The sequence below is a fragment of the Myodes glareolus genome, chromosome 12, assembly GCF_982192425.1.
Source record: "Myodes glareolus chromosome 12, mMyoGla1.1, whole genome shotgun sequence".
Classification (NCBI taxonomy): Eukaryota; Metazoa; Chordata; class Mammalia; order Rodentia; family Cricetidae; genus Myodes; species Myodes glareolus.
Window position 1 is genome coordinate 18,035,660 of NC_142037.1, and position 27,498 is coordinate 18,063,157.

Below are 27,498 nucleotides of genomic sequence, written 5' to 3' on the forward strand. Positions count from 1 at the left end.
ATAATACAGCTACTGTTGCTGGTCCACCCGACCTCTGTTCAGACATGGATGCAATCTTTGTTCTTGCAAGTGGAGAGAGAGACAGGACAGGAAAAAAAAATCTTTCCTTTCCCTGCAGGGACCGGGAGCCACGCTAGCGTCCAGCCGCTGGACAGCGCACAGTCGGTCCTTGTTCCTGCTGCAGGGCCTAGCAAGCTTCGCTGCTCCGTGTCTAGGCAACCGCTTCATGGTTTGGTTTGAACCCCCCCCCCCCGCTCCTTTTTTCTTTTTCTTTTCCAAGCACAGCTCTGAGTGCATGCGGATTAATCCAGCTGATTCGATGTTTGAAGGAGAGAGGCAGGCTTGGGGGATGGGGCGCAAAGCAGGTACATTTTGAAGGTGGGATGGACTCAGCAGGGAAGGGAAATTCCAAGAAGGGCTGCTCTGGGGTTTCTTGGTAACCAAAGCCCGGTCTAAGGACACAGAGCAGCCCTGTTCACAGTGCGGAGTGGGGGATAAACCACAGACTATAGGGGGTGCATCCCATGGCAGCTGCAGCTCTGCAGTCCTCAAGCATGAAGTTGCAGTTGCTAAGGAGCAGGTTCTGCTGCTGACATGCTCAATAGAACAAATTCTGGGGGTCCCTTCCTGACCCTGCCAGATATCAATAGATCAGACTCACTAGGAAGAACCTCTAGCATCAGAGGAAGGCAACAGCTCTTTCATACGCTTTTAGCTTTCTAAGCACAAAGTATGAAGATGGCATCTTGCCCAGCTCAGGGTCAGGACTCAGGCACAGGGGCATACAACTGAGATGATAAAGAATACCTGGAACAGAGGTGTGTCGTTTTAAAATGAGTGTCTTTAGGCAGGGCTAGCCTGCATGGCTGGGGATTGGCTGAGGGATGATTGGGAAGCTGTCTCTACAATCAGTAACTTACAATCACTCCCCTTTTCCACCGCCGTCCAGGTTTGGAGGGCTCTGGTCTATGGGGATTTAGGTGTATTGCTCTCAACGCCCCACGCAGAATATAAATCACTTTCCTAACTTTAAGTTCCATGTCTCATATCCCAGACCCGAGGGTCTGGTGCCCTTCAAAATTCCCACTCCGTCTCCAGCCCCTCCGACACCTGCTTTCGAGTCTTCTGTTTGCTGCTGCTGTTGGAAGGTTGGGTGTCTTTGCCCACCCTTTCCTAAGCAAGCATTTATTGAGCGTCTACTATGAGCTCGGTACTGTTCTAGTCAATGGGAAATAGGGAACAACGAACCAAAGCAAAGACGCCTGCTCTGGGCAGCTTCGCCCATCCGACTGCTTGTAGCCCGCGTTCTGCACGCATGCACATTCCTCGTGGGGAGAGTGGGGGCTCTGCTCATGTGAGGAGGGGGTGGTGACCAGAGTGCACTACAGAGTGACAGCAGACAAGACAAAGGACACCAAGCAAAGGCTATAAATAAAGAGGGCCGGGAGGGAGGGCCGCTTCACTAAGGTAGACCAAATAAGGCCTGGGTGGAAGGAAGGTGATCTGCCTCCCTACCGCCCCCCCCCCCCCCATCAGGCATTGTGTCTGCTTTGTCTGGGCTCTGTCACCACATTGATCGAATGTCAAGCCCAAACAGGAGCCATTTGCTGTGAACATGCCAGTGGAGACCAGCGGAAAGTTTGCTAAAATTACTGCTAGGAATTAGGGTGAGGAGGGGGGCGGGGTACACAGGCGAAACTAGAGGAGACCTGAACGTGAAAGGGGAAATATCTGAAAGGAACCCCAAAACCCAAAGGGAGAGGGACAGAAGGCAACAAAAGAGGTAGGGCATCCGGCCCAAGAGGAGGAAGGAGGTGTCAGTTGTTTGTGACCGGGAGAGGGGGAGCTGACCTTGGGGGAACCTGTCCCTGGCTCCACAGGGGCTGGGGATTAGGGAGTGAGCTAGCACAGTCTCAGGTTCCCTCGGCAAACAGCTGCTACTGCTGCCATCCTTTTGTGTTCCCGCTGGCTCCAAAATCTTTTGTACTCTGCATGCCAGCCGGCACAATGCCCCAGACTCCGCTTTCCAATGGACAGGGCCAGCTGGAAAGGCAGCCCGGCAGCGGTTGGAGTACTTCAGGCAGGTAGATCTCTCCTGCAAGAGTGTGTGGAGGGGACACTGTGTGGAGCAGCCAGTCTAGGAGCCTGAGGGAACTTAGGAGGTGACTTTCTGGGGATGCAGAGATCCACTCTGAGACCCAGCTCCTCATTTCTGGGTCTCTCTGTCTCGCACGCCCCTGAGTCAGCTTCATCATCCGTGTGTTCATTCGCCGGGGCTTATGGTCGCAAATGACAGGCTTAGCACACACCAGCACTTAAGGGACTTCACAGTGGGAAGTTTTTAGCCCAAGAAACATGGACATCAGGAATCCAGACGCAGACAGCAGGGCTGGTCATCAGCTGTTAATTTCTCCATCCCCAGAGTTCCCTCAGCCCCACCATGTCTAGACCCAACCCATTTTCACAGGCTAGCCTTGAGCCAGAAAAGCTCCCATTGTTTCGCTGCTGTCTGCAGAGTTTCTCTCATGACCAGTGGGTACCTCCAGCCCACCAGAAGTTGGCCCAGCGAAGTGGCCATGTTGTCAGGAAAACAAATGGGAGCTGGGGCAAAGCCCTAGAAAGGCTTTTTGTGTTCTGGTTGGAAAGTCTCAGGGCCCCTGAATGAAGCTGCTGGCGGAGATGGACAGCCAGGCTATAGGGAGGAGGCGGGTTAAACTGTAGCCCTCAGGAGGGGGTGGGCACCCAGAAATCCTTCAGATATCCCTGAGTTAGGGTCAGCCAAGGATGTAGAAACCTTTGAAGAAGAATACCTGAGTACTGTGATGTGAAGAATTGGGCAAATTTGTCTTGGTAAGGTGGGATAGGTGTTTAATCCCAGCACTCGGGAAGCAGAGGCAAGCAGATCTCTGTGAGCTTGAGGCCAGCCTGGTCTATGTAGAGACTCCCAGGCCAGTGAGGGAGACATCACATGATCCTGCCAGTGAGAGACAGCCACTGGGGGACTAAGACTATCCGCCTTAGTTAGGGTTTCTACTGCTGTAATAAAACACCGTGACCAAAGCAACTTGAGGAGGAAAGGGTTTATTTTGGCTCACAGCTCTCAGGCCCATGCCTGAGGGATGTCAGGGCAGGCACCCAAGGCAGGAACCTGGAGTCAGGAACTAAAACAGCTTGCTGACTTGCCCCCCATGGCTGGCTCAATCTGATTTCTTCTTCTTCTTCTTCTTCTTCTTCTTCTTCTTCTTCTTCTTCTTCTTCTTCTTCTTCTTCTTCTTCTTCTTCCTTCTCCTCCTCCTCCTCTTCTATATAATTAATTTTTATTTTATATGCATTGATATTTTGCCTGTATGCATGCCTGTGTGAAGGTGTCAGATCTTGGAGTTACAGACAGTTGTGAGCTGCCATGAGAGTATTGGGAATTGAACTTGGGTCCTCTGGAAAAACAACCACTGTCCTTAACCACTGAACCATCTTTCCAGCCCCTTGGTCTGATTTCTCACAGTTCCCATGCATGCTTAGGACTGGCACCACCCACAATGAACAATGCCTTCCCACATCAAGAAGGCCAACCTGATGTGGGGGCATTTTTTCAATTGAGGTTGCCTCTTGTCAGATGACTTTAGTTATGTCAAACTGATACAACGGCACCAACAAAACTAACCAGAACAGTATGCATACTTTTAAAAATGCGCACACTGAAAAACAGCAAAAGATGGGGCTGGGGAGATGACTCACTGGTTGACAACACTTGCTGCTCTTTCAGAAGACCTGGATTTGTTTCCCAGAACACACATGGAATCTTATAACCCTCTGGAATTCCAGTTCCAAGGGATCCAATGCCCTCTTCTGGCTTCCACAGGAATCAGGATACACGTAATGTACATGAATCCATGTAGACAAAAATCCACACACATAAAACAAAAGTAAATAAACCTTTCTTTAAAAAAGGGAGATCTGGACCTTTTGACGTGTGGTGGCACATGTCAATCCTAGCACTCAGGAGCAGAGACAGGTAGATTTCTATGAGCTCAAGTCTGCACAGTGAGTTCTATGACAACCTGGGCTACAAAGAGAGACCCTGTCTCAAAAAGAGAAAAAGAGAGGGATGTGAGCAGAGAGATGTTAAGAACACTGGAGACTCTTCTGGAGGACCTGGGTTCAAATCCTAGAACCCACAAGTCAGCTCACAACCACCTGTTACAAAACAGGGCCTAAATCTAGAACAACCCGGGGGCTGAAAACCTCTTGCTCTATGGGGGCTGACAGAGTTTTAAGATGGGAACATGGACCTGGAGTTTAAAAGGAGGAGAGGCCTTTGAACGCATGTGCGGCCAGCTGTGCTCCCAGCAGTGAGAATCAGTATGGCCCAAAACGTGGATGGCGAATGGTGTGGTGAGCTAGAAAGGACTCGAGGGAAACCTCTCTTGCTATGTGGTTTTGGAGATGTCAGGAGGAAAGAAAAAGACATGAGGCCCCGCGGTCTGTATGTGGGTACCTCTCTGCACAGAGTTAGACACACCTCAGTCAATATAACCTTTGCAACTCAAATTACCGTCTATGCACAAGCAGTGGGGTTCAGAGGGAATAAGTTGCCCAAAGTCAAACAGGGAATGTGCGTTAGGATTCAAGCTCGGGGCCACTTTGTTCCGAAGTGCTTTCTACTGCTCTGCCGTATTTCTCAGACCCGCAAATGGATGCTGTTCTGAGAGCAATGGAGAATGGCCACAGCTCTAGACTATGGCAGGCAGTGTGATCCTTTGAAAGCACAGTTTGAGGGGCAAGCTGGGTATGGAGAGGGGAGGGGCTAGAGGCAAGGAGCCTGCCCCAGAGGTTAAAGCTGCAGTCAAAGTTGAGAGGTAGGAAAAGGAAGTGAGCAGACCAGGCGGCATCCCCACGGAGGGGATAAAATGCGCTTCTACAGACCGGCTCCGGGAAGCTGGGAAGGAGAAATCACAACTGTGGGGCGTCAGCGAAGTGGGGGTACAAAGGAGGTAAGTCTCCAGACTGGCAGGGTAGAGACTCTGTGTGAGTGAGCGAGGCGAGACTTGCGGGCTGGCAGGTAGGGCTGGTGGGTGAGAACTGGCCACCTTGAAGTGCTGTAAGATGCCATGAGCCTGGAGACCAGAGGGAAGACTGGAGAGACAGTATGGCCCAAGGAAGGAGGAAAGGGAAGAAGCCCACAGAGGACAGGAGATGGTCCAGTGAGCAAAAGTACGTACCATGACGTCTGATGACCTGTGCTCGATCCCAGAACCCACTCTAAAAAGCTGGGTGTGGGCTAGAGCTCAGTGGTGTTCTTGCCGAGGACTCAGGTTCAGCTCCCAACACCCACATGGCAGCTCCCAGCACCCACATGGCAGCTCACAACCATTGATAACTTCATTTCCAGCGGCCATCGCCCTCTTCTGGCCTTCATGGACACTCATGCCTGTAGTGCACTGACATATGTGCAGGACACACACACACAGCCCTAACATAAAAATAAATCTTTAGGGGCTGGAGAGATGGCTCAGCGGTTAAGAGCATTGCCTACTCTTCCAAAGGTCCTGAGTTCAATTCCCAGCAACTGCATGGTGGCTCACAACCATCTGTAATGAGATCTGGTGCCCTCTTCTGGCCTGCAGGCATACATGCAGACAGAGAATACTGTGTACATAATAAATGAGAATGCTGTATACATAATAAATAAATAAATCTTAAAAAAATAAATATTTTTAAAAATGCTGGGTATGTTAACAAACATATGTAATTCCAGCAGTCCTATTGTAAAATGGGAGGGGAGGACAGGAGAATTATTGGGACCAGGCAGACTGGAAAATGCAATAGAGCAGAAAAAAGGCCTTGCCTCAAAATTATGTGGAAGAAAGGAACCAATTCTGAAAAGTTGTGTTCTGACCTCCATATGTGTACTGTGGCATGAGAATATTTATACACATCATGCTTGTGCACACACAAACAGACACACACACTAAAGATTAGAATATCTTCACACATCATGCATGTGCACACACAAACAGACACACACACTAAAGATCAGAATATCTGCACACATCATGCATGTGCACACACACACACACACTAAAGATTAGAATGTTTACACACGTCATGCATGTACATACACACACTAAAGATTAGAATGTTTACACATGTTATGTACACACATACACCACACACATGAAAGATTGGGAAGAAAAAAAAAGGGCCAAAGAGAATAAGGAGGAGAAGTTTCCTAGAAATCCCAGAAGTATTTCAAGAGGAGCAGGTGGCCAGGAGTGTCAGATTCCAAAGGAAGGCCAAGTGACAGAAGGGCAGAGAAGAGAACTGGGTTCGTCTTCAGGAAGCAGCTTCCAGGCAGCCACAGGGCAGAGCCTGGCTGCTGGGATTTAATTAAGAAAAAGGATGGGGTAGACGAGGTTAATGCAGAGGAGGACAGGAAGTGTGGGCTGTGGGGGTTACGCCTTCCAGCTGAGCCATTTGGCAATGGAAAGAAGGAGACTAAACATCAACCAGAGGGAAGCAGGCCAGACTGCATGGTTTATTTTGTGTTGAAGATAAGGCAGCCCTGAGCACGTGAAGAACCAATCCTTGCTTTGTTGTCTGCTCCCTTTTGTCTTCTCTGGTATGGTTCTCTCATCTCCAGCTCTTTTTCTGGAACTTAGGAGGGTGACTTATAACTACTCAGAGAGCATAAGCTGGACCTGCAGAGGCAAAGGCTCCGGGGCTTCTTCCTGACTTCCACAGGTCCACGGTAGGGAGCTTGCTGCAGCCCTAGCTCAGCTGTCCTCGGCTCTCACTGATAGGCCTGACAACCTCAGCCTCCAGAGCCCCCTGCTCTCAAGGTAGAGTGGGAAGTACATGGAGGCCTGGAAATAAGCCATGCCCAGAGACCCAGGGTTAGCCTTTGCTCAGGTGTTGGTGTCTGTGAATTATTCTAGAATTACAATGTTTATAAGTCTAGAAGTTCAGCCTATAACCCAGGCCTGGAATGACTTCCTGATCTCTGGGATGGGCCCTTGCTGTTCTCTAAGAACTTGGTAGAATGTTCTCTGGTGTTCCTGTAACCCACCACTGAGAGTCTACATTTCTGAACAAGAATTAGAAACAGATTCACACATACCGGCTTTTCTGAGCATGGGAGAAGATAGTAAGTCACTCTCTGATCTGAGGCTCCCAGGTCACATTTGGGTGAAGGAACCTTAGAGTATGGCTGCTGTTTCCTTGTGGATGCCTCCCTTTCAGGAGCTGCAGGCAGCCTTAGGGTTAGAGAAACGCTTGGACCTGCGGACAGATAGAACTCAGAGCTGGGCAGACTCCCTGAAGTTTGAAGAGATGAGGCTTTATACAGGGGCTCAGAACTCATTAGGCTAGAAAAGCTGACTCATTCTGAGCAAGAAGAAAGAGAAAAGAAAAGGAGAATATGGTCGTTGCTTTTTCTGGAGAGTGGGAGAGAGGAGAGGATGAGGCAGGCAGTCTGCTAAGTTGTAAGGGTGGGGCTGCCAAAGGTAAGCCCAACTGGGGTCTAGGATAGGCCAAGACTGTAGAGAGAGTGTCAGAGTTTTACCACTGTGTGTGTTTGTCACAGAGGAGGTGACCTTCCCCAAGGGCAGTGCCTCATGGTGGAGAGAAACCAGAGCGAAGGGTTGGGCTTGTGCAAGGGGCCCGTGCTGGGCCCCTCATCTATGAGATTACAGTCTTGGCTGCCAAGAGTAACTCTGTGGGGGTGGAATGAAACAAAGCAAAGGCCCTTTTGTGGTGCTGGGTTTCTAAGAATAGCCGTGACTGGGCTCCACGAGGCACCTCCACAGTCAGCCATGTCCCGAGTCTTGTGCTCAAAGGTGTTCCTATGGCTGGTGTCATGGCACCGATTGAGAGATGTTGAGGAAGCGGAGCTCGTGAACCCCACCTCAGACTCTGCTACCTATGTTTAACCAACTCTGCTGCAACAGGAGGCAGAGGAGAGGAAGAGTGGGCATGAAGTTGGCACACACGTGCTAGGGAGGGGCACAAAGGTCGGAGCCACAGCTGGAAACAGTGACGCTCCCGGGAGGAAAGAAGGTGGAACAGGGGGAGCCAGAATTGGCTGGACGTGGGAGCAAGAGCCACCAGGAATGGGAAGACTTGTGGGAAGCAGTGGAAGGAAGTGCACGGAGGAAGAGAAGCAGAGAAGCGGGTTCAGGAGACTAGACATGGAAAGAAAACGTGGGGTGGAGGGCCAGGAGCCCATGGGGGCGGAGCAGATAAGGATGGGGCGACAGTGGTCCTCAGACACACAGGACCAGGGGGTGGCACAGCTCTTAGGGAAGCTTGGGAAAGGCTCTTGAAGGCCATTCCTGTGAGATTACAAAGCACTTCAAATCCTTTCCTAATCTCCCCTCCTATTATTAGCCCGGAGCCCTCCCGGCAGAGCAGCCACAGGCCCCTGGGCCTTGTCCTTTCCCCCACGCCCTTGGCTAGAATTAGCAGTTGCATTGTGAGCATCTGAATGCAAGGTCGTTCTGGCTTCAGGGTAGTGTCACTAGAGAAGAGGGTAGAGAGATGGTGGGGAGGGGTTGGAAGGTCACTGAACACCCCTCTGGACATGGCAACACCCCACATGAAGGGGGAGGAGGTCCAGGCCTCTACTGAGTCCTCATATCAGTAAATAAACCCATCTTCAATGTGGTAACAGTGTTGGGGGGCAGCAGCTAATCAGCAAGATGATTGGAACCCTAAGGACGGAAGCAGCATTGCAGAAGCGGCTTTGCCGGAGGGTGAGGGAGGGGGGCTCCTGGAAGGTGAGCCTGGGGAGGGGTCTTTAAGGGACTGGGTGTCCCCATCCCCAGGCCAGTGCTGTGACAAAGACCCAGGACCTTGACTTCTGTGTCAAGTCTTGGGCCCTAAACTCTACAGGACTAGATCCCGTAAGATTAGACAGGTGAGAGGCAGCAGCCCGCACGTCTTCCGGGCGGGCAGGCCGGGGACTTGCTGAGTTTCCCTCGGAGCTACTCTTGTCTTTGTCCATTTTGCTCTTTTTGCATTTTCCCTCTTGCCTTCGGTACCCTCGAGTGTTGCTCACTGCTTTGGGGTGGGGGGATCGTTTGTTTTTTAAAGGAAAAAAAAAAAGATGTTACTTGTACTTTATGTGGAGCTCTTTTGCCTCTGACAAATCTCAATAAAATAAATGCATGATGGATAAGGTACCAAAGAAGCCAGCAGCTGCTGTCCTCGTGACACTGGGAGCTGCCGCAGGCCGGGACATAGATGGGATTCCCCAGACCTTACTCCGGGGGTGGATGGAGAGGGCACTGCTTGTATTTCCTTGTGTCTTTTCCTTGATCTTTGTTTCTCCTCTGTCTCTCCCTTCCTCCTTCCTTCACGCCTTCGTTACTTTCTCTCAAATCATAAAACCAACGTCCATTTTCAAAGTGAATGGATTTCCGTGATGCAGAGAAGTCAAGCCTTTCGGCTGTGCTGGTCCAAAGGAGGTGTGGTTAGCAGTTCAGTGTATCTGTCTGAACCTGATGTCTCATTGGTTTGTTTTCAGTTGGGGTCTCACTGTGTTACCCAGCCTGACCTTGAGTCCCTGCCTCAAGAGATCTTGAATCAGCCTCCAAAGTCGCTGGGCCTACAGACATGTGCCACCGTGTGTGGCATGAGATGGCTTTTAACTAGAAGAAACAAAAGTAAAAGTTCTTTATGTTTTTTTTTTTTTGAGGGGCTTCTCATATCAGGATGCTCCAGGAAGATATCTAACAGTCACTTGCATTTGAGCAGTTGCCCAAGATCCAAAGATTCAAGGGTAATCAGTTCTCAGAACAGAGTCAAACTGGGCAGTGGTGACGCACTCGGGAGGCAGAGGCAGGCGGATCTCTGTGAGTTTGGGGCCAGCCTGGTCTGCAGAGCGAGTTTCAGGACAGTTAGGGCTCCACAGTAACATGCTGCTTCAGCCTCCCATGGATGAAGCTTGACTGTTTACATTGTGTTACTCAGGGAACTTCCTGAGCTCTGGGTTGTCTCCATGGCAAGTTATAGATTCCTCTAGTTAGCATCTAAATGCATTTCTTACGTTGGCAGGTTGCATCCTGTCCCCTTTCCCACCTGCAGATTGGATCTGCCGACAGCAATACCAGTGCTAGCTTGGGCTTTCCCGTGCCCAGGCTACTACAGAACTTCTGCCTGCCTCTCCAGGCCCAGGTCCGTGGCTTATCATTAAAGCGGCTTCCGGTCCATGAGACACAGAAAAGCGATAAAAGGAAACTTCGATGACACCTTAGCTCTGCTCAGTCACACTATTTTTGTGTCTCCAGGGTTTTTCAAGAGATGCACATCTGAGAGGAATGCTGGAAAGCATCACATACCCTTTAGTGACTGTTAGATATAGATGTGTGTGTGTATACAACCTTATAGTCTCTCATTCACCATTCCCACACTGCCACAATCATACACTTTGTATAACTTCGAATGTTGCACTAAGAACTATAAATAGAGGATTAATAGCAGGGTCTCCATGCTGGGGGTATAGCTCAGTGGACCAAGCATGAGGGCTCGACTTTGAATCCCCAGAACCTATGTAAAAGCAGGTGGGTGTAGTGGCCCGCATGTCACTACAGAATTTGAAAGCCCAGGACAGGGGATTCCTGGAGCAAGCTGGCTATTTGTATCAAGATGCTGCAAATGAGCCCTGAGCTCAATTAAGAGACCCTGCCTCAATGAACATGGTAGAGAGCAGCTCAGAAACAATCCAGATGTCAACCTCAGGTCTGCACATACCCCTGTGCAAAAGTTCTCATACACACACACACACACACACACACCACAGACATAGACACACTGGGGAAAATGGGAAAGTACTAATAAAAAGAGGTTCTGGAAACTGTGACTTTTGGTCAAGACACAGGAGGAGATGAAGAAATTGAGGAACCCTGTATTCCAGTGTATGTTTTTATAAGAAACTTGTTTTTGAGCTGGGTGGTGGTGACGCATGCCTTTAATCCCAGCACTCAGGAGGCAGAGGTAGGTGGATCTCTGTGAGTTCGAGGCTACCCTGGCCTACAGAGTGAGTTTCAGAATAGCTAGGACTGCTACACAGAGAAACCCTGTCTCGAAAAACCAAAACAAAACAAACCAAAAAGAAGAAAGAAAGAAAGACAGAAAGACAGACAGGAAGGAAGGAAGGAAGGAAAGAAGGAAGGAAGGAAGAAGAAGAAAAAGAAAAACTTGTTTTTAAAAGGGGGAGGCTGGAGAGGCGGCTGAGTGGCTAGATCACTGGCAACTCTTCCAGAGGAGCCAGGTTTGATTCCTAGCACCAGTGTGGCAGCTCACAACCATCTGTAACTCCAGTTCAAGGAAATCTGACGCTCTGTCTGTCCTCCAAAGGCACTGAATGCACATGGTACACAGACATCCATGCAGGCAAAACTCCCATACATGTAAAATAATACGTAAATAAAAATAAAATCTTTAAAACAAACAAGAAATTTCTCTTCAAAGTAAAGACACAGATATACCTAAAGTGAAAGGACCGGCCTGGGTGCGATGGGGTGTGCCGATAATCCTGGTTTTCAGGAGGTAGAAACCGAAGGGAAAAGATCCAGAATTCAAGATCAACTTAGGGGCTGGAGAGATGGCTCAGTGGTTAAGAGCATTGCCTGCTCTTCCAAAGGTTCTGAGTTCAATTCCCAGCAACCACATGGTGGCTCACAACTATCTGTAATGAGGTCTAGTGCCCCCTTCTGGCCTGCAGACATACACGCAGAAAGAACATTGTATACATAATAAATAAATAAATATTTTTTAAAAAAAGATCAATTTAGGCAGAAATAAAGAAAAAATTAAAGGATGAAGAAAAATAAACCATATTAACACTGACCAAAACAGATGTTAATTTTGGACCACAGGGACCTTGAAGGAAAGGAAACTCTCTGGGGTAAAGAGTGGCATTAGGCAATGACACAAAGAGGTCAGTTCCTCCAGAAGACACACTGCTTCTTACTCTTGGCAACTGCAGCGCTAGGAAAAAGCCTCACCTCCGCCACACATCCTGCTAGGCTGATGAACTGATTAGAAGTTCCGTGTTTGGGGAGAGTTTGGAATGCTGCAGGTCTAGAGCTGATTTATCTTGCCTATCATTAGCCCTATTAATAGCCATTCATAGCCCACTTCTGAGTCTGATCTAGCATCCTTATGACTATCAGGTGATATCTTTTGGAATACAGTTTCCACCAACCCAGAACTGAGACTATCAGCCAGCATCTGCTGCCCAAACTGAGGCTTCTTTGCTGGGCCTGCCTACCCTGGGGTCTTGGCAATGGACTTAAGAGTGTCCTGATTCGTGATTTCCTTTTGTTCTGTCATTATAACAATTTCATCAAACTATTATTGTGTTGAAACACAGTATTGGGGTAGCCTGAATCTGTGTTCCCAGCTTGGTCACTCATAATGGTGCCAGAACAAACCATCTCTTATTCCCTTTGAAGTGAGTGTTAGCACCTAACAAAAAAATGTCAAAATATATAATGCTAAAACTTCCAGAAATTCAAGGAGATCTAGGTAAATCCACCATCACTATCATAGCTGATGATTTCACCTTCCTGCTACTAAATGATAGGACTCAGAAGCAAAAGTCTCGAAGACTTAATTGAACCCAGCAGCAATCAATTAATTGGATCTAACTGGTTGGTAAAAATACATTTCCAGCTGGGTGGTGGTGGTGGTGGTGGTGCATTACTTTAATTCCAACTCTTAGGAGGCAGAGGCAGGCAGATCTCTGTGAGTTCGAGGTCAACCTGGTCTACAGAGTGAGTTTCAGTATAGCCAGAGCTACACAGAGAAACTTTGTCTCGAAAAATCAAAACCAAATAAACCCAAAACAAAACAAAACAAAACAAAGCCAAAAACCAAAACCAAACAAACAAACAAAAATAAGCAAAACTGAATGAACCCAGTATGTTGCATTTATAGATACATATGTATCTAGCGATACACTTGTATCTATACATAGATACATACATAGCTCTGTTTGTGTATGTGTGTGTGTGTGTAAAACAATAACAAAGAAGAAAGCATGAAGTTGAGATAGAGGAGGAGAACTCAGGAGGAACTGGAGGATGGAAAAGGTGGGGTAGAAATTATGTAAATATGTACACATATGAAATTTTCAAAAATGATAAAGAAATGCTAACATTTAATTTAATTTAAATAAATTTAATTAATCACAATTAAATTTATATTCTTTTTTTTTTATAGACAGCCTGCTTTTTTTTAACTTTATTTAACTTTATTTCATGCACATTGGTATAACGATGTCAGATTCTCTTGAACTGGAGCTACAGACAGCTGCGAGCTGCCATGTGGGTGCTGGGAATTGAACCCAGGTCCTCTGGAGGAGCAGTCAGTGCTCTTAACCCCTGAGCCATCTCACCAGCCCCCTTAAATTTATATTCTTAAAACATGTGTCCTTGCTCAGTATATACTTGTAACTTTTATGAGTACTTGCTAGTGTATGGAGCTGTTGAAAGAAACAAAAGACAAAAAAATTCAACTTTCATGACCCTGTGTGTCTTGCTTGCTAGTTGAGATAACTTTATAGAGATTTAGTGTATTCTTAACTCTAATATTTCTTGTGATGCACAGGCGCTTGGTATTTTAAAGACAAAAATAAGGAAGTATTATTTATTTTCTTGGATATGGTAATAGTTTGTTAATAACACATATGAGCAAACTTCAAGCTCCAAATAAAGCAAAATCTTAACTTACGCTGGGAAGGAACGTTTTATGTCAATCAGGTTGTTTCACGAGCAAATCCCGACTGACATATAGGAAGTGCTGGTAAGCCGACTCCAGGTCACGGCCCTTGCCCACTACACTAACCAACTGAATTCTATTTCCAGGACCATACGCTGGAAGGAGATCCAACTCCCACTTATTATCTACCGAAGACCTCTCCATGAGCACCACACACGTACAATAAACAAATCCATTTTTGAAAAGACAGAACAATAAAAAAAAAAACCCTCTTAATTTGACTACGTAGGCTGTTACAGTGCCCCGAGCCTCCCAGGGAACCTTAAACTGTAATTAATATCAGAGGCAAATCCTCTGTTCCATTTGATGTAATTCCCAAATGTAGTAACGAGGATATTCCATCCAGAATGAGAAACACAAGAGGACTATTCTTTTTTGATTTAAAAAAAAAAAAATCACTTATGTGTGCTCAGGGTGTGTGTGTGTGTGTGTGTGTGTGTGTGTGTGTGTGTGTAAGGAAGGGTCTAAGATTCCCCTGGAACTGGAGTTACAGGTAATTGTGAGCTGCCTGGTGTGGGTGCCAGGAATGGAACTCTGGTCCTCTGCAAGAATAGTGTGTTCTCTTAACCACAGAGCGAAGGCTCTGGCTCTGTGTTGTTGTTTGAGACAAGGCCTCACAATGTAGACCAAACTGGCTTTGAATCCACGGAGATTTGTTTGTCTGTTGACTACAGAGAGTTGGGATTAAAGGTGACAGCCCCACCGCAGACTAGATTTCCAGTCCGAGGTCTTCTTTTCAGTTTTGACGGAAAAATTCAAGGCCAGCACCTCCCTTCTAGTACCTTATCCAGAGAGGGGAGGGAGCGTGGGTGTTGGAAGATACTGAGAAAGGATGAGGGGGGCAAAGGAAATATGCGCAGCCTGGGTTTGAATCAATTTCTGCAGTGGACTAGTGGAGCCAGGAGGAAGGAAGGCTTTCAGATTGACCCGTTTGCTCAGCTGTCTTGTTTTCCCTAAGGAGGAGTGCATGGCGCACTGCAGCCTTTGCGCAGCGTCCTGTGTGCACACGGAAAGGACGGGCCAGTGCTGCGGCAGGCAGTCTGAACCGTGGCTCCGGGCTCCTCTATCCCAGCCGTCCAATTCATGGACGAAAAGGGCTTCATCGTCTTACAAGGACGATCACAAACGAGGAAAGAGACACTTGGAAGTTCAGGGGGCAACGGCAGCCGCCACCGGGCAAAGCCGCAGACCGCCACCCAGTGGCCCTTCTGGGTACTACACGGAAAACGCCATGGAAAGACCGGCACTGCGGCATCTGGGAGCCAATCAGCTCTCGGGTCGCTTAGCTAACTTCTTTTTTCCATTAGTTGCTCTAGCTGTCAATCAATCATTTACGCAACCTTTATTGGAGGTAGTTTCAATCATTCTGGGTAAACCACGAATCACATGTCTCTGTCCCAGCCTATCTTTTGCACCTTTAGCTCGCCTCTGCGTCTGACGAATTTAGTCAGTTTCTTTAGCCCATTGGTTGGATGAAGTCCTGCCTGGCTGTTTAGCGGAAATGAAAAATCTCCTAGTTCCATTGGCTGAAATTTACAAGCAGTGGTTGTCTATCAAATTCATGAATTTACGTTAGCGCCCAGGAAGTTCGGTCCCGGAAAGGGTGGGCTTTGCAAAGATGGCGGCGCCGGTGAGTTCGGTCTTGTTGCTTCTTCCCGTAGCTACTGTGGGCGCTTCTTTTCGCCCGCTTCTGATCGAGGCAAACCGTTGTCACCGTGCAAGAGCGGTGATGGGAATTGTCTCAGGGATACGCTCGTCCTGACACAGCAGTGTTATAAGTCAGATGAGAGAGAGGCGGGGTGGTTGTTGCAAGTTGTCTGGTTCCGGAAAAGAAGCTAACACAAAATTATCCTTCAAAATGAGCTTTATTGACCATGGCGGGCCGGGATCCCGCTTTGTGGTGGGAGAATGTTACGAGAGCATTAGGATATTGGTCATGTACAAGAAAGCATCCGCGAAATTTAGCTCCGAAGTCTCCGGTCTTCCAGTAAAGGGGAGTGTGGCTTTGAGCCGAGGCTGCCTGTGCCCGGGAAGAACGGCTCAACATCTCGAAGACTTTGAAGGAAAGGAGGGAATTTAGTAGGCAGTGCGTTCTACCATCTCATCGCCTAAAGTAAACCACGTTTGCCTGTCTCCTATCTATCTGTAGGAAGTGCTGGAGTCAGACGTATCGACTTCCGTAACACTTTTGAAAAACCTCCAGGAGCAGGTGAGTTGTGTCTCCTTTTAAAATAAATTACTCGGTGATTAGCTATGACTTTGTATGTCTGGTCCACACACATTGATGATTTAGGGACAGATATTTGAATAGTACATAAGTACGTTAAGTGTCAAATAAAAACTTTTCAAGGTAGTTCATTTCTGCACCCAGAGAAGTACAGGAAATTTTTTTTTAAAGTTATACCCAAACTCCTGTTAAACACACACACACACACACACACACACACACACACACAAAGAAAACAGATGTTGCCAATGGTGACATCTCTAAGTATCACTTAATATGTGCTTGCATAGTTTGATGTTTTGTAAGTTCTGTTGGTGCAGATAAAATTACACTCCTCAGCCTTCGTGTGTGATGACACACGCCTCTAAACTCGGCACTCAGGGGCAGAGGCAGGTGAATCTCAGTGAGTTCGAGGCCAGCCTGGTCTGAGTCGGTTCCAAGACAGCCAGGGCTACGCAGAGAAACCCTGTCTTAATAAAAAGATTATGCTCACCGCCATTGCCCTTCTTCTCTCCTCACCCCCTTCTTTGGTTTCTGAACAATCCCCTCCCATCTTTAGAAAGCAGTATGAAGTTTTTCTTTAGAGAACTGTTAGAAACCCTGTGTTCAGCACCAACATTTCAGATAAAGTTTTAGGTGGCATTTATCCTTCACGGCTACTTAAATTTCGTTTGGTTAATTTCAGGTAATGGCTGTAACTGCACAGGTACAAGCCTTGACAAAAAAAGTTCAAACTGGAGCATATTCTACAGAGAAGGTAAGCGTTATTGAAGAGGGGGTGGAGCGGCGGCTCAGGGGTTATGACAGCTTGCAACTCTTCCCAGCACTCTAGTTGTGTGGCTCAGAGCTCCAGCTCCAGGGGAATCCCTTTGTCTTTTGGCCTCCAAAGGCACCCTACACATGTGGCATGTATACACATACACACACACACACACACATCTTTTTTTAAAAAGATACTTGAAGAGGGATTACCCCTCATATGTGCTCAGTGTTTTTTTGTTTGTTTGTTTGTTTTATTTTGTTTTTTCTGAAGATTTGTTGTGTGGCATGTGTCCTAAGTGTTAGGACTTCATACAAGAGGAGTAATGTGTGGTTTCCATGCGTGTCCAAATGCACAGCAGAGGGCCAGATGTGAGTGTGGCATCATTTTACAGAAGTCATGAGCAGGGATGTGCCAGCCAGGCAGAGTCCAAAAAGGTGTCTCAAAGAGTAGCAGGAATTTGAAGAATAAATATGAGTCAGGGACATTCACGATTGCAGTGTTCTGGGAGTAAATGGTTTCGTAGATGGACATACATACAGTGTCGGGGGAGGGGTAAGAAGTAAGAGTGGAGTAGTCACTCCAGGGAGCCGTGCAGGATGACTGAGGAGCTGCTCTTTTGTTTCTTACAGTATTAGGTGGCTGACTGGGGCATGATGGCTTTGTAGACAGATGTCCCCAGTTTCACTTTCTGTGATTTCAGTTACCTGAAATTCACTGCAGTCTGAAAATGTAAGTGTAAAATTTCAGTTACACCTCTTAAGTTTTATTTTATTTTATTTGTTTATTTTGGATTTTCGAGGCAGGGTTTTGCTTTAGCTTTGGAGCCTGTCCTGGAACTAGCTCTTGTGACCAGGCTGGCCTTGAACTCACAAAGATCCACCTGCCTCTGTCAGTCTACCAAGTGCTGGGCTTAAAGGTGTGCGCCACCACCGCCCAGCACTTCCTAAGATGTAAATAACTAATTTTTAATATATAGTTAACAGTTATCAATATTGCTAGTTATTGTTACTCTCTTACTCTAGATTTATGAATTAAAATTTATCATTGGCATAAATGTTAGGAAGAACAGTGTATCTGATTCAGGTCTCTGCCATTGCAAGTATCCATTTATTTAGGCAGGACCTTGCTATGAAACACAGGCTGGCTTTGAACTCATGACCTTCCACCCTTCAAATGCTAGGGTTGTAGGTTCCCTGATGTGCAGTGAAATAGCTGGTTTTCAAATTAAAATTTCAAGAGAAAGAAATCAGAATTTTATTGTACATTATTGGTGTCAGCAGAGGATGATGCTCAGGGTCTTTATGTGCTTGAGCTGGGCAGGTGCGCTGTCTGTTTTGTTTGTTTGGGCTCTTGCTAGGGTCTCGCTGTGGTGACAGTGCTTAGATGAACCCAGTTCGTGTTCTCACCTGTCTTTTCCTGGGTACGATTCTTTGCTGTGTTTTGGTGCTAGCTAGGCTTCTAGCATACTTCAGTATATATTTGTTATTTGTAGTAACTTAGCTTTTGTGACCAGTACATTTATAAAGTTCCTTACAGGTTATAGAATACTTTCATGTTATCTTATTTGTGTTTCAAAAATTTTCTTAGTGCTAGACAGAAACACTGTTATTTATTTACTTTGAGGAGATTACAGTCTCAAGTTCAAGCTACTTAACCAATGTTTGACTACCAAATGCATCAGTCAGAATTTAAACTCAGCTTGTGAGCTTTTAAATCCATTACCCATCCATTGACGCACAGTAGGGCTGGTGTGAAGAGCGCGTCCTCTGACACACACTAGGGCTGGTGTGAAGAGCTAAGTTTGTTGTTTAAAGGGCAACCAGGACTCGGGCTTTGGATTCACACCGAATATGACAAGCGTGTACTCTTGCTATGTAATTTTGGTCAAAGCATTTAACCTGTCAGAAGTAAATTTTCCCAGGCTTTGGACTGTCATTATCATTTCTATGCAAGGTTAAGACCTTGTCTTATTTAATAGCCACAAATGTAAATGTATTTAATAACCATGCTTGTCCATATTACTATATTTTGTTGGAAAATCAACATGTTGCCTTTTTTTTTTTAACTGTAAATATAAAACATTTGGGATTAGAGATCGAGTTTTTCCACATTCTAGATAAACACTCTATTGCCTGCTACAGCTTCCAGCCCCATAACACAGCTTTAATATGGGGAACTTTGGAAGATAGAAAATTTAGCACAAAAAAAGAAAAATGTGTTAATGATTTGTTTATTTTCACGTTGTGTGCATTTGTGTTTTGCCTGCATGTATGTCTGTGTGGTGGTGTCTGATCCCCTGCAGCTGGAGATACAGACAGTTTGAGCTGCCATGCGGGTGCTGGTAGTTAAACCCAGGTCCTCTGGAAGAGCAGCCAGTGCTCTTAACCCAGCTGCTGAGCCAGTCTCTCCAGTCCCCCCCTCCCAAATTTTCATTTAAAGCCGTATAATTACCATTTTGGGATAACAAATAGGGTACGTGCTTGGTTTATTTTTCTTTCTGTTTTTTGTTTTGTTTTGGGGGTTTTGTTTTGTTTTGGTTTTTCAAGACAGGGTTTCTCTGTGTAGCTCTGGCTGTCTTGGAACTTGCTCTGTAGAGCAGGGTGGCCTTGAACTCAAAGACACACCTGTCCTTCTCAAATGCTGGGGTTAAAGGCTTGTGCACCCTCCACTCCCACTCTATCTAGATTTTTGAGATGATCTCAAGTAGCCTAGGCTGGCCTGGAATTTGCTGTGATGCTGGTCTTGAACTCCTGAAGTTCCTGCTTCCACTTTCCAGGTGTTGGAATTACTGGTGCAGTGCTGCACCCAGGTTTTGTTTCCTTTAATAGAATAATATATACTTGTTGAGAAGGTACCTTGTCATAGTACTAGCACTCCGTTTATGATCCTCATCTCTCCAAATTTTTTTTAATGCATAAAAAATGCGTGCAGTCGGCAGGATGGCTGAGAAGTCGCAGCGCTTGTGCACAAACTTGGCGGCTCGTCTCTTCCCTGAAGCCTAATGATGGAAGGAGAAAACTGACTCCACAAGTTGTCCTCTGACCTCCGTGCATGTGGGGTTGGATGCATGTGCTCACATATGCATACACATTCTACATAATAATTTTTTTAAAAAGGATGTGCACCATACAACCCCACTTGGAGCCATATTATAGCCACTTTTTACAACTTTTGTTGACGTTGATTTAGTTCCATGACAGTGTATATAAACCATTTGTCTTACCCATTATTGTAATGAGGATAAAATCGGTAATTATTTTGGGTAATTTAAAAATCGGTCTTATATAGAGGCTTTTTTGGTTCGCACGGGAGGGTCTGTCAGCGAGATGAGGCGTGGGTTCTGCTGAAGTGCACAATGACACAGTGGTCCTCTTTCCCAGAGAATCATGTGGACTCAGGTGTCAGCAGCTTTGTACAGCTTCTCAGGTAGTCAGCCCTTATCCTGGGGCTGCACCTTGGAGCTCGCACTGTGCACTGAGACTGTATGCCACCTTGTCTCCCTGGTCTGCAGTCTTCTGCACAGATTTATCCTTCCTCCCTCGGTTCCTCTCGCTGTGTTTTGCCCCTACTCTCCGAATGTGTTGGAGATGTTAGTAAAGTAGGGGTGTCTGGGACACTAGCTCACTGGGACTTTGACAGTTGAGCTGGGGTGGCTGCTAAGTGACTGATAGCGTTTGCATTGTGGATTCACTAGGTAAAGGATGACTAAGGTCATCCAGGGATGAGGTCAGGTGGCACAAGACTTCATTACCGTGCATGAGCTGTAGTGAGTGTGGTGGCTCAAACACCTTCCCAGCACTTGGGAGCTGAAGCAGGGGACTTGTGATTTCAGGGTCCTCATTGGCTACACACAGAGTTCCAAGCCAGCCTGGGGTTGTTGGAGACCTGACATAATCACACAGAAACTGTATTAATTAAAATACTGCTTGGCCAATCACTTAAGCATATTGCTAGCTAGCTCTCATATCTTAAATTAACGCATTCCATTATTATGTATTTTACCACAAGGGTCGTGGTTTACTGGTAAGGTTCCTGGGCATCTGTCTCCTTCAGCTACATGGCGTCTCTTTGACTCCACCTCCTCTCTCCTCCTCTATTTGCTTGGAATTCCCACCTTGCCCTGTTCTACACTGCGATGGGTCCAAAACAGGTTCTCTATTAACCAGTGTTATTCACAGCATACAGAGGGCAATCCCACATCAAGCCTGGGATACATGAAATGTATTCTTGATAGCTCTGACTGCCTTTGAACTGTGGCTGTCTTGCTTCAACTTCCTTCGTGATGAGCTATAGGCATGAGCCTTATACTCACCCAGCATTTTGGACTGCAGCTCCCTGGGTGACCCAGAAACTGCAGATGAGAAGGAACACATTTCACATATTTACATGAACTAATTGGGAAAAAGCTGGGCTTGGAAAAGCATCATCCTGATATTTGCCCTGTGTGCTCCTCCTGATTCTTTGGTTAAAACTAAGAATCTGCCTCTTACTGTTTTGTTTGAGTTAGGGTCTGAGCTTCTTGGAAGTGAAAGACCAGCTGCTGCTCATGTACCTTATGGATCTGAGCCACCTCATCCTGGACAAATCCTCGGGAGGATCTCTGCAGGGACATCCTGCAGTTTTGAGGCTGGTGGAAATCCGCACGGTATGAGCCTTTTGCATATTGGAGTCTTGTGTCTAAGCCCTGCTCCGGGGCTGTCACCGTTGCGCTCACATAAGTGAGTGTTCTCCTGTGTAACTAAGGAAAGGGTGCTTTTGTCTGCATTTGCTCCTCGTGAATGTTTTCATTGCCTTTTCTGGAACAACAGATGGGCCCTGGTGTGTGCCTCATTTAGGGGAGAAAATGTAATTTTTATAAATTCCCATATTGTAGGTTTTAGAAAAACTTCGCCCCTTGGACCAAAAACTGAAGTATCAGATTGACAAACTGGTCAAGACCGCAGTGACGGGCAGCCTCAGTAAGTGGGCGAGCCGTCTAAAGGGTGGGGTCATTATGAAGCCCCAGATCTTACCAACTCTTCCTCTTTCAGGTGAAAGCGACCCACTTCGTTTTAAGCCCCACCCCAGCAATATGATAAGCAAGGTAAGGTTTGTATCCTCCTGAGATTAGCCCTGTGGCGGCCCTGGTCTTCCAGGATTCTCGACCGAGTCTCCTTTTCCTTGTTCATGGGTCCATCTTCTTAGGGGGTGCTCCAGCGGTGACTTTTCCTTCTCACTTGTCTGATGAGAACTTCTGGGTTTGTAGAAACGTTTTCCTTCTTCTTTTGTAGTTGAACTCTGAGGATGAAGAGGAAGGTGGCGCAGAGGAGGGCGAGTCTGAGGCTTCAGGGACGAAATCTGCGAAGGGCTCATCCAAGAAATACGTCCCACCACGCCTGGTCCCAGTGCATTATGGTATGAGTTGTGGTTGTGGCTTCCCTGGCGGGAGTTTGTGTCTGTTTCTTGTGCTGACTCGAGAATAACCCTTGCGGTCTCTTGTCTCAGATGAAACAGAAGCAGAGCGCGAGCAGAAGCGCCTGGACCGGGCCAAGAGGCGAGCGCTGAGCAGCTCTGTGATTCGCGAGCTGAAGGAGCAGTACTCGGACGCCCCCGAGGAAATCCGGGACTCCCGGCATCCTCACGTCACCCGCCAGAGCCAGGAGGATCAGCACAGGTCTGAGCTCTGGCAGTCGGGGAAGTCTGGCACAGGCGCACAGCGCCGCTTAGAAAGTGGAGTGAAAGCCTGTGGTGGTGGCGGTGGAAGATCGATGAGTTTGAAGCACAAATAGGAGCTGGGAGGAAAGCTGGTTTTGCTTTAATTATTAAAGTCATTTCATTTCCTACTGCCTGCTTAGGCTCCAGCAAATGCCGTATAGAGAAGAATATGTTCCTTCTCACGGCAGGGCTTTAGTAGGCTTCTGTCGTCATCAGTCACAGTTCTTATCTTGCGATAGAAAAAACAGGTTTTGTGTTGTACTGAAGTCTTCTGTACATTTAGGAAAACAACAGAAAAACAACTAACTTGAATGCAGGCTGTTAGCTTCGAGTGGAGTCTTTGTAGCTGATAGTTTGTACAAAAGAGCTCTTTCAGGGAGGCCTGTTTCACAGCCAAAATGTGAGGATTTTCCCTGATAAAGGGCTGCGGGAGGATCCGTGAGAAGTTTGGTACTAAGCATGCCACACTCCTCCTTAGTTAGCTAAATACGGTATTATCTGTGAATGTCCTGGGGACTCTAAATGAGAATGGGTAGATACTGGGGCCCAAGTTATCCTCGTGTGAACCTTCTGGAAACTCTTTCTGACAGGATTAACTATGAAGAGAGCATGATGGTGCGTTTAAGTGTGAGCAAGCGAGAGAAAGGACGGCGAAAGCGAGCAAGTATTATGAGCTCGCAGCTTCATTCCCTCACACACTTCAGTGACATCAGTGCTTTGACAGAAGGGGCCCCCCATCTTGACGAGGTGAGACTGGGGCACGGTGGTGGCAGGCAGCTGTGTGGGGCTTTGTGCAGTGAGCTTGAGAGGGGCTGGTGCTGAAGAACTGCCGTTTCTTCACTCTGCTTATCTCCAGAGCCAGGGTCCTGTTAAAAAGCGGAAGAAGATGCCGAAGAAAGGCCGGAAGAAGAAAGGTGAGTGAGCTATTCAGAGTCTGAGCTGAATCCCACCTTCTAGGAATTGCCACCTTGGCTCTCCTATTTCCTCCATACTAGTCGTTGCTCTCTTTAGGTAGGCTTTTACTTATTTTTTTCCCACTCTTGAAATCCGTGTCCCTCACAAGGGTCCCTGTCTCTGAATTACACTTCTGTGACCCCACAGCTCACATCCAGGTGTCTGTAAATAGACACATAAAACATCACCTGGCCGGTGGTGGTGGCGCACGCCTTTAATCCCAGCACTTGGGAGGCAGAGGCAGGGTTTGAGGCCAGCCTGGTCTACAGAGTGAGTTCCAGGACAGCCAGGGCTACACAGAAACCCTGTCTGGGGGTGGGGTGGAGGGATGCGAAGGGACTGCTCGCCTTAACTGTATTCCTGCCGTGAGTCCTAGACAGATGGAGGCTGCTGCCCCTTTCCTGGCCTTCACTGCCCCAGCTGTCCCTTGTCATTCACGGTTTCCCTTCCATTTCAGGTTTCCGGAGGCGCCGGTGACGCGCTTCTGCACTCTGTCATCCCGGGTGCTCCACCATATGCAAATGGCCTTGGAAGTGTGGAAAGAGCTTTACTAAATAAAATTGCTTTTACTTATAAATAAAAGCCCTTTTTGCCATGTGTTGTTTGGCTGGAATTGCTGGGTGTGGGTGCATCCAGTGAGTGGTTGCAGAAAAGCAAAGATGTTCTGGGGGACGTTGGAGAAGTCTGCTTTGTTTCCTTTGGTAGTATATTTTTCCTAGAAATGGGGAACTGATTATTTTACAAAAACAGCGGAAGAATACCACAATCAGCCCTCCCTAACCCCTGTTGTCCACCTTCCTGCACAATTTGGTAAGTCTAGAATTCTAAAGTAACATTGGTTTTAGGTTTTATTGATCTATCCATTTTGGCCACCAGGTGGCATTAGTGGCTCAGGAAACCTGTGGTTGCTTGATTAAACTAAAAGGCCCTGTAGGTTGGCTCTGTCAGCAAGAGTTCTACTTGTCCCCATTTTTATGAATGCTTCTTTCTAAAATGTCATGCCCATAAGAGCTGATCTTTGGTCAGTTCTGGAATGAATTTATAGCTGAAGTGGTGGATGAAGAGTCGGTGTAGTCTTGTGGTCTAGCCTCTGCCTCTCCTTCCTCAGTTTACCTGGGTCAGGAAAGTCCAGCCCTTTGCAGAAGAATGTCAGCAAGCAGGGAACAGAATTCCTAGTGTGACAGCCAGGAGAATGAATAGCGTACTGGAGCCAAGCCCATCTTGGTACTCAGATCTGTGCTCTTGGTGGGAGCTTCCGGAAACCTAGAATAATGTAAGCCAACAGTTAAAGTGAGAAGCTGGCTCTATAGATCTAATTTACTGGAGTTTTAAAGACCGGGTCTCAGGAACATCTGATACTAGTTTCTGCTTTTCATGACAGGCATCCTGAGTAGGAATATAATTTAGGTCATTACCTCACTAAAACTTTAATGAATTTTTTTCTTTTGTGTGTGTGTGTTCTTCAAGACAGGGTTTCTGTGTATGTAGCCTTGGCTGTTCTGGAACCCACTCTGTAGACCAGGCTAGACTCAGTGATCCCAAGTGTGAGCTCTTTCTTTTTTACACGGATTCAAACCCATAGCCCAGGGTGTCCTTGAACTCACAGAGATCTGTCTACCTCTGTCTTCTGAATGCTGGAATTAAAGGCATGCATCACCATTGCCTGGCTTGACTTCAGATCTCTCCTGGTCATCCTGATTGAGGCAAGAATCAGCCGAATACAAGCTATAGAAATTAATAGACTAGATCGATGGTTACTCTGTTCCCTGTGATCATGGTCATATGACTTAATATCTTGGTCCTTAGTTTTTCTAAGCTAGGAATGTAAGTACACTTGGGTCCTAGGGCTAACCTCAGTGGTAGAGCAATTATATTGAAAAAGCCCTAGGTTCAACCCCCCAGTATTGGGGGTGGGGAGGAAACTGGGGAGGTGACTCATTGGGTAAGAGTACATGCTATGTGGTCACAAACTTGAAAGTCAGGGATTAAGGGCTGGCAAGAAGGCTTAGTGGGTTCCTAACAACCTGAACTTTATCCCTGGGACCCAGAGGAGAACTGAAAAGAAGTTAGGTATGGCTGTACACACCAGTAACCTCCCCAGCACTGGCAGGCAGAGACGGGAGGATGGATGAGGCTTGCTGACTGCTAACTTAGCTCCAGGTCCAATGAGACTTCAGAGGAGTAATGTGGAGGGTCATAGAGCAGAATAGACTACATTTGGCTTCCGGCGTGCACATGTGTGCACACACCATATGCAAACAATTAAAAATACATATACCTGAATCTTTTATGAGTCCCTCTGTATCAAGGAGTCCTGAGTTTTTGTGGCTTACCCCTGGATGGCTAGCTTCTGGGGCAGCTTAGTTCCTGGCAAGTCGGAGGGACCTTGTGTGTTCTGAGACCTTACACTAATATTTGCTCAAGCGAGTCTAAGCAAAGAGTCACAAGAGCAGATTTAGAGCTTGTGTCTTTCCTGCTGAACAGCCTAGACAAGTTAGCTAAAGTATGCTTTGGAAGCCAGATGAGGTGGCATATGCCTGTGAGTCTAGACTCTCAGGAAGGAGGCAGGGGCAGAAGGAATGCGAGAGTAAGGTCTGCCTGCACTACACAGTGAGTTCAAAGCCAGCCTGGGAAACAGCCAGAGCCTGGCTTTAACTCAGAGCTGGCACAGCACTTGTTCAGCATATATACAAGACCCTGGTTTCGTCCCTAGTACCACCGGGTTCTGTGTGGTGTAACAAAGATGCTTTGGTTAGAGCCGTCACATTTATCCGATAATCAGTGAACTCTAATTTTGCTCTTTGGGGACAGGATCTCAAGATGGTCAATGATGGTCTTGATTTTGTTACTGTTGAGGACAACCTTGAGCTCTTGAGCTCTTGATTCCCTGCCTCCACCTCTTTAGAGCTAGGGATTATAGGCAAGCAGCACCATGCTTGGCTGCTGTTTCTAATTTATTAAAATGTAAGATTACTTATTGCCCCATTTCCGCTAGAGGTCTTTTCCTTCAGAGACTACAGTCTGTGTACTCTGGGCCTTCTTGGTATACCAGTCAGTAAACAGAGCAAATCTCAGTCTTTGTGGGCCTTATAATTATTCTAAATGAGTCTTTAGTTCCAGAATGTTCTTTCTAGCCTTTTGGCACTACTAGAAAAGACTTTCAACAATTTTTTTTGGCATTTTTTTTTCTGAGGATATTTGTATCAGCATCATTAGGTTATGTCGTTTGATAGGATTTTATGAGATGTCAATGTAAACTGCCTAAGTGGGGTTAATTTTACTGGGGTGAGGAAGAAGCATCCTAGAGTTCCTTATTGCTAGAGCCTGCTTTCCCTAACTTTCGGAAGAGCCCAGGATCCTTTAGTCCTTATGGATCAGTTTGAGAGCCGCTGTTAACGTAGTGGAACCACAGAATTAAGGATCAGAGCTGCAAGGTTTAGGCCTGTTCTATTCACTTCTGTTCTGTGTTTCTGTTCAGGCTGAATTCTTCTTTTTCTTTTTAACCTGACAAGCTAATGTAGCTTCTCCCTTCGTTTTTTTCATCTCAGGAAGTAGGGAAAAAAGAGATTTTAACAAAAATCTCATTTTTTCCCTCCAGATCTTCATTTGTTAGGGATTTATGGAAGTTTGGGGAAATAGCTATCAAAGGTTGCCAAGTCTTTCTGGATACCTTCTTTGGAAAGTGAACTTTGTCAGATGAGGAAGGGACGATCCGGTTGCTGCAGACCAGGTTTCAGCACCGCGGAGAGCTCAAGCTGCCCTCATCCCTTGCCTTGGGGTGTGGAAGGCACAAAACTAACCCTTAGAATGGCATGGGGTAGGTTGTCCTTCAGAGCCCTTTCTCCTCATCTCTGCTTTTGACTGGTATGGATTGAATGAGACACGACGCAGTCTCAAACCGAAACTGCGATCGGTTTGCTCTGTAAATACCAGATTCCTGCCAAGGATTTGCCAATGCTCGAAGGGTTAGTAAAATACTACCTTTTGCTCAGAGCTAACCTCATTTATTTTGTTATGGACAATATTTTTACCATTGCCTGAGAAAAATTCTACCCCTACTTTCCTTAGAGGTCCTGGA

General features: G+C 46.7%; 1 protein-coding gene across 2 annotated transcripts in view; it reads left to right on the top strand.

Moving 5' to 3' along the window:
- The window catches only part of Ngdn (neuroguidin), a 39,267-nt gene extending 15,252 nt beyond the window's left edge, over positions 1-24,015 (top strand). Inside the window, exons 1-11 of one of the 2 annotated variants that reach the window (XM_048444598.3) lie at positions 15,215-15,412; positions 15,932-15,991; positions 16,695-16,766; positions 21,280-21,417; positions 21,646-21,730; positions 21,803-21,855; positions 22,043-22,166; positions 22,257-22,425; positions 23,057-23,213; positions 23,323-23,380; positions 23,878-24,015. In XM_048444598.3, coding sequence (XP_048300555.3) covers positions 15,401-15,412; positions 15,932-15,991; positions 16,695-16,766; positions 21,280-21,417; positions 21,646-21,730; positions 21,803-21,855; positions 22,043-22,166; positions 22,257-22,425; positions 23,057-23,213; positions 23,323-23,380; positions 23,878-23,897 — 948 coding nt within the window. In that variant the 5' untranslated portion in view covers positions 15,215-15,400 and the 3' untranslated portion in view covers positions 23,898-24,015. Of the gene's footprint in view, positions 1-15,214; positions 15,413-15,931; positions 15,992-16,694; positions 16,767-21,279; positions 21,418-21,645; positions 21,731-21,802; positions 21,856-22,042; positions 22,167-22,256; positions 22,426-23,056; positions 23,214-23,322; positions 23,381-23,877 lie in introns of those variants that run through there. The other variant, XM_085698529.2, reaches the window with a different exon arrangement.
- Positions 24,016-27,498: the final 3,483 nt, after the last annotated feature.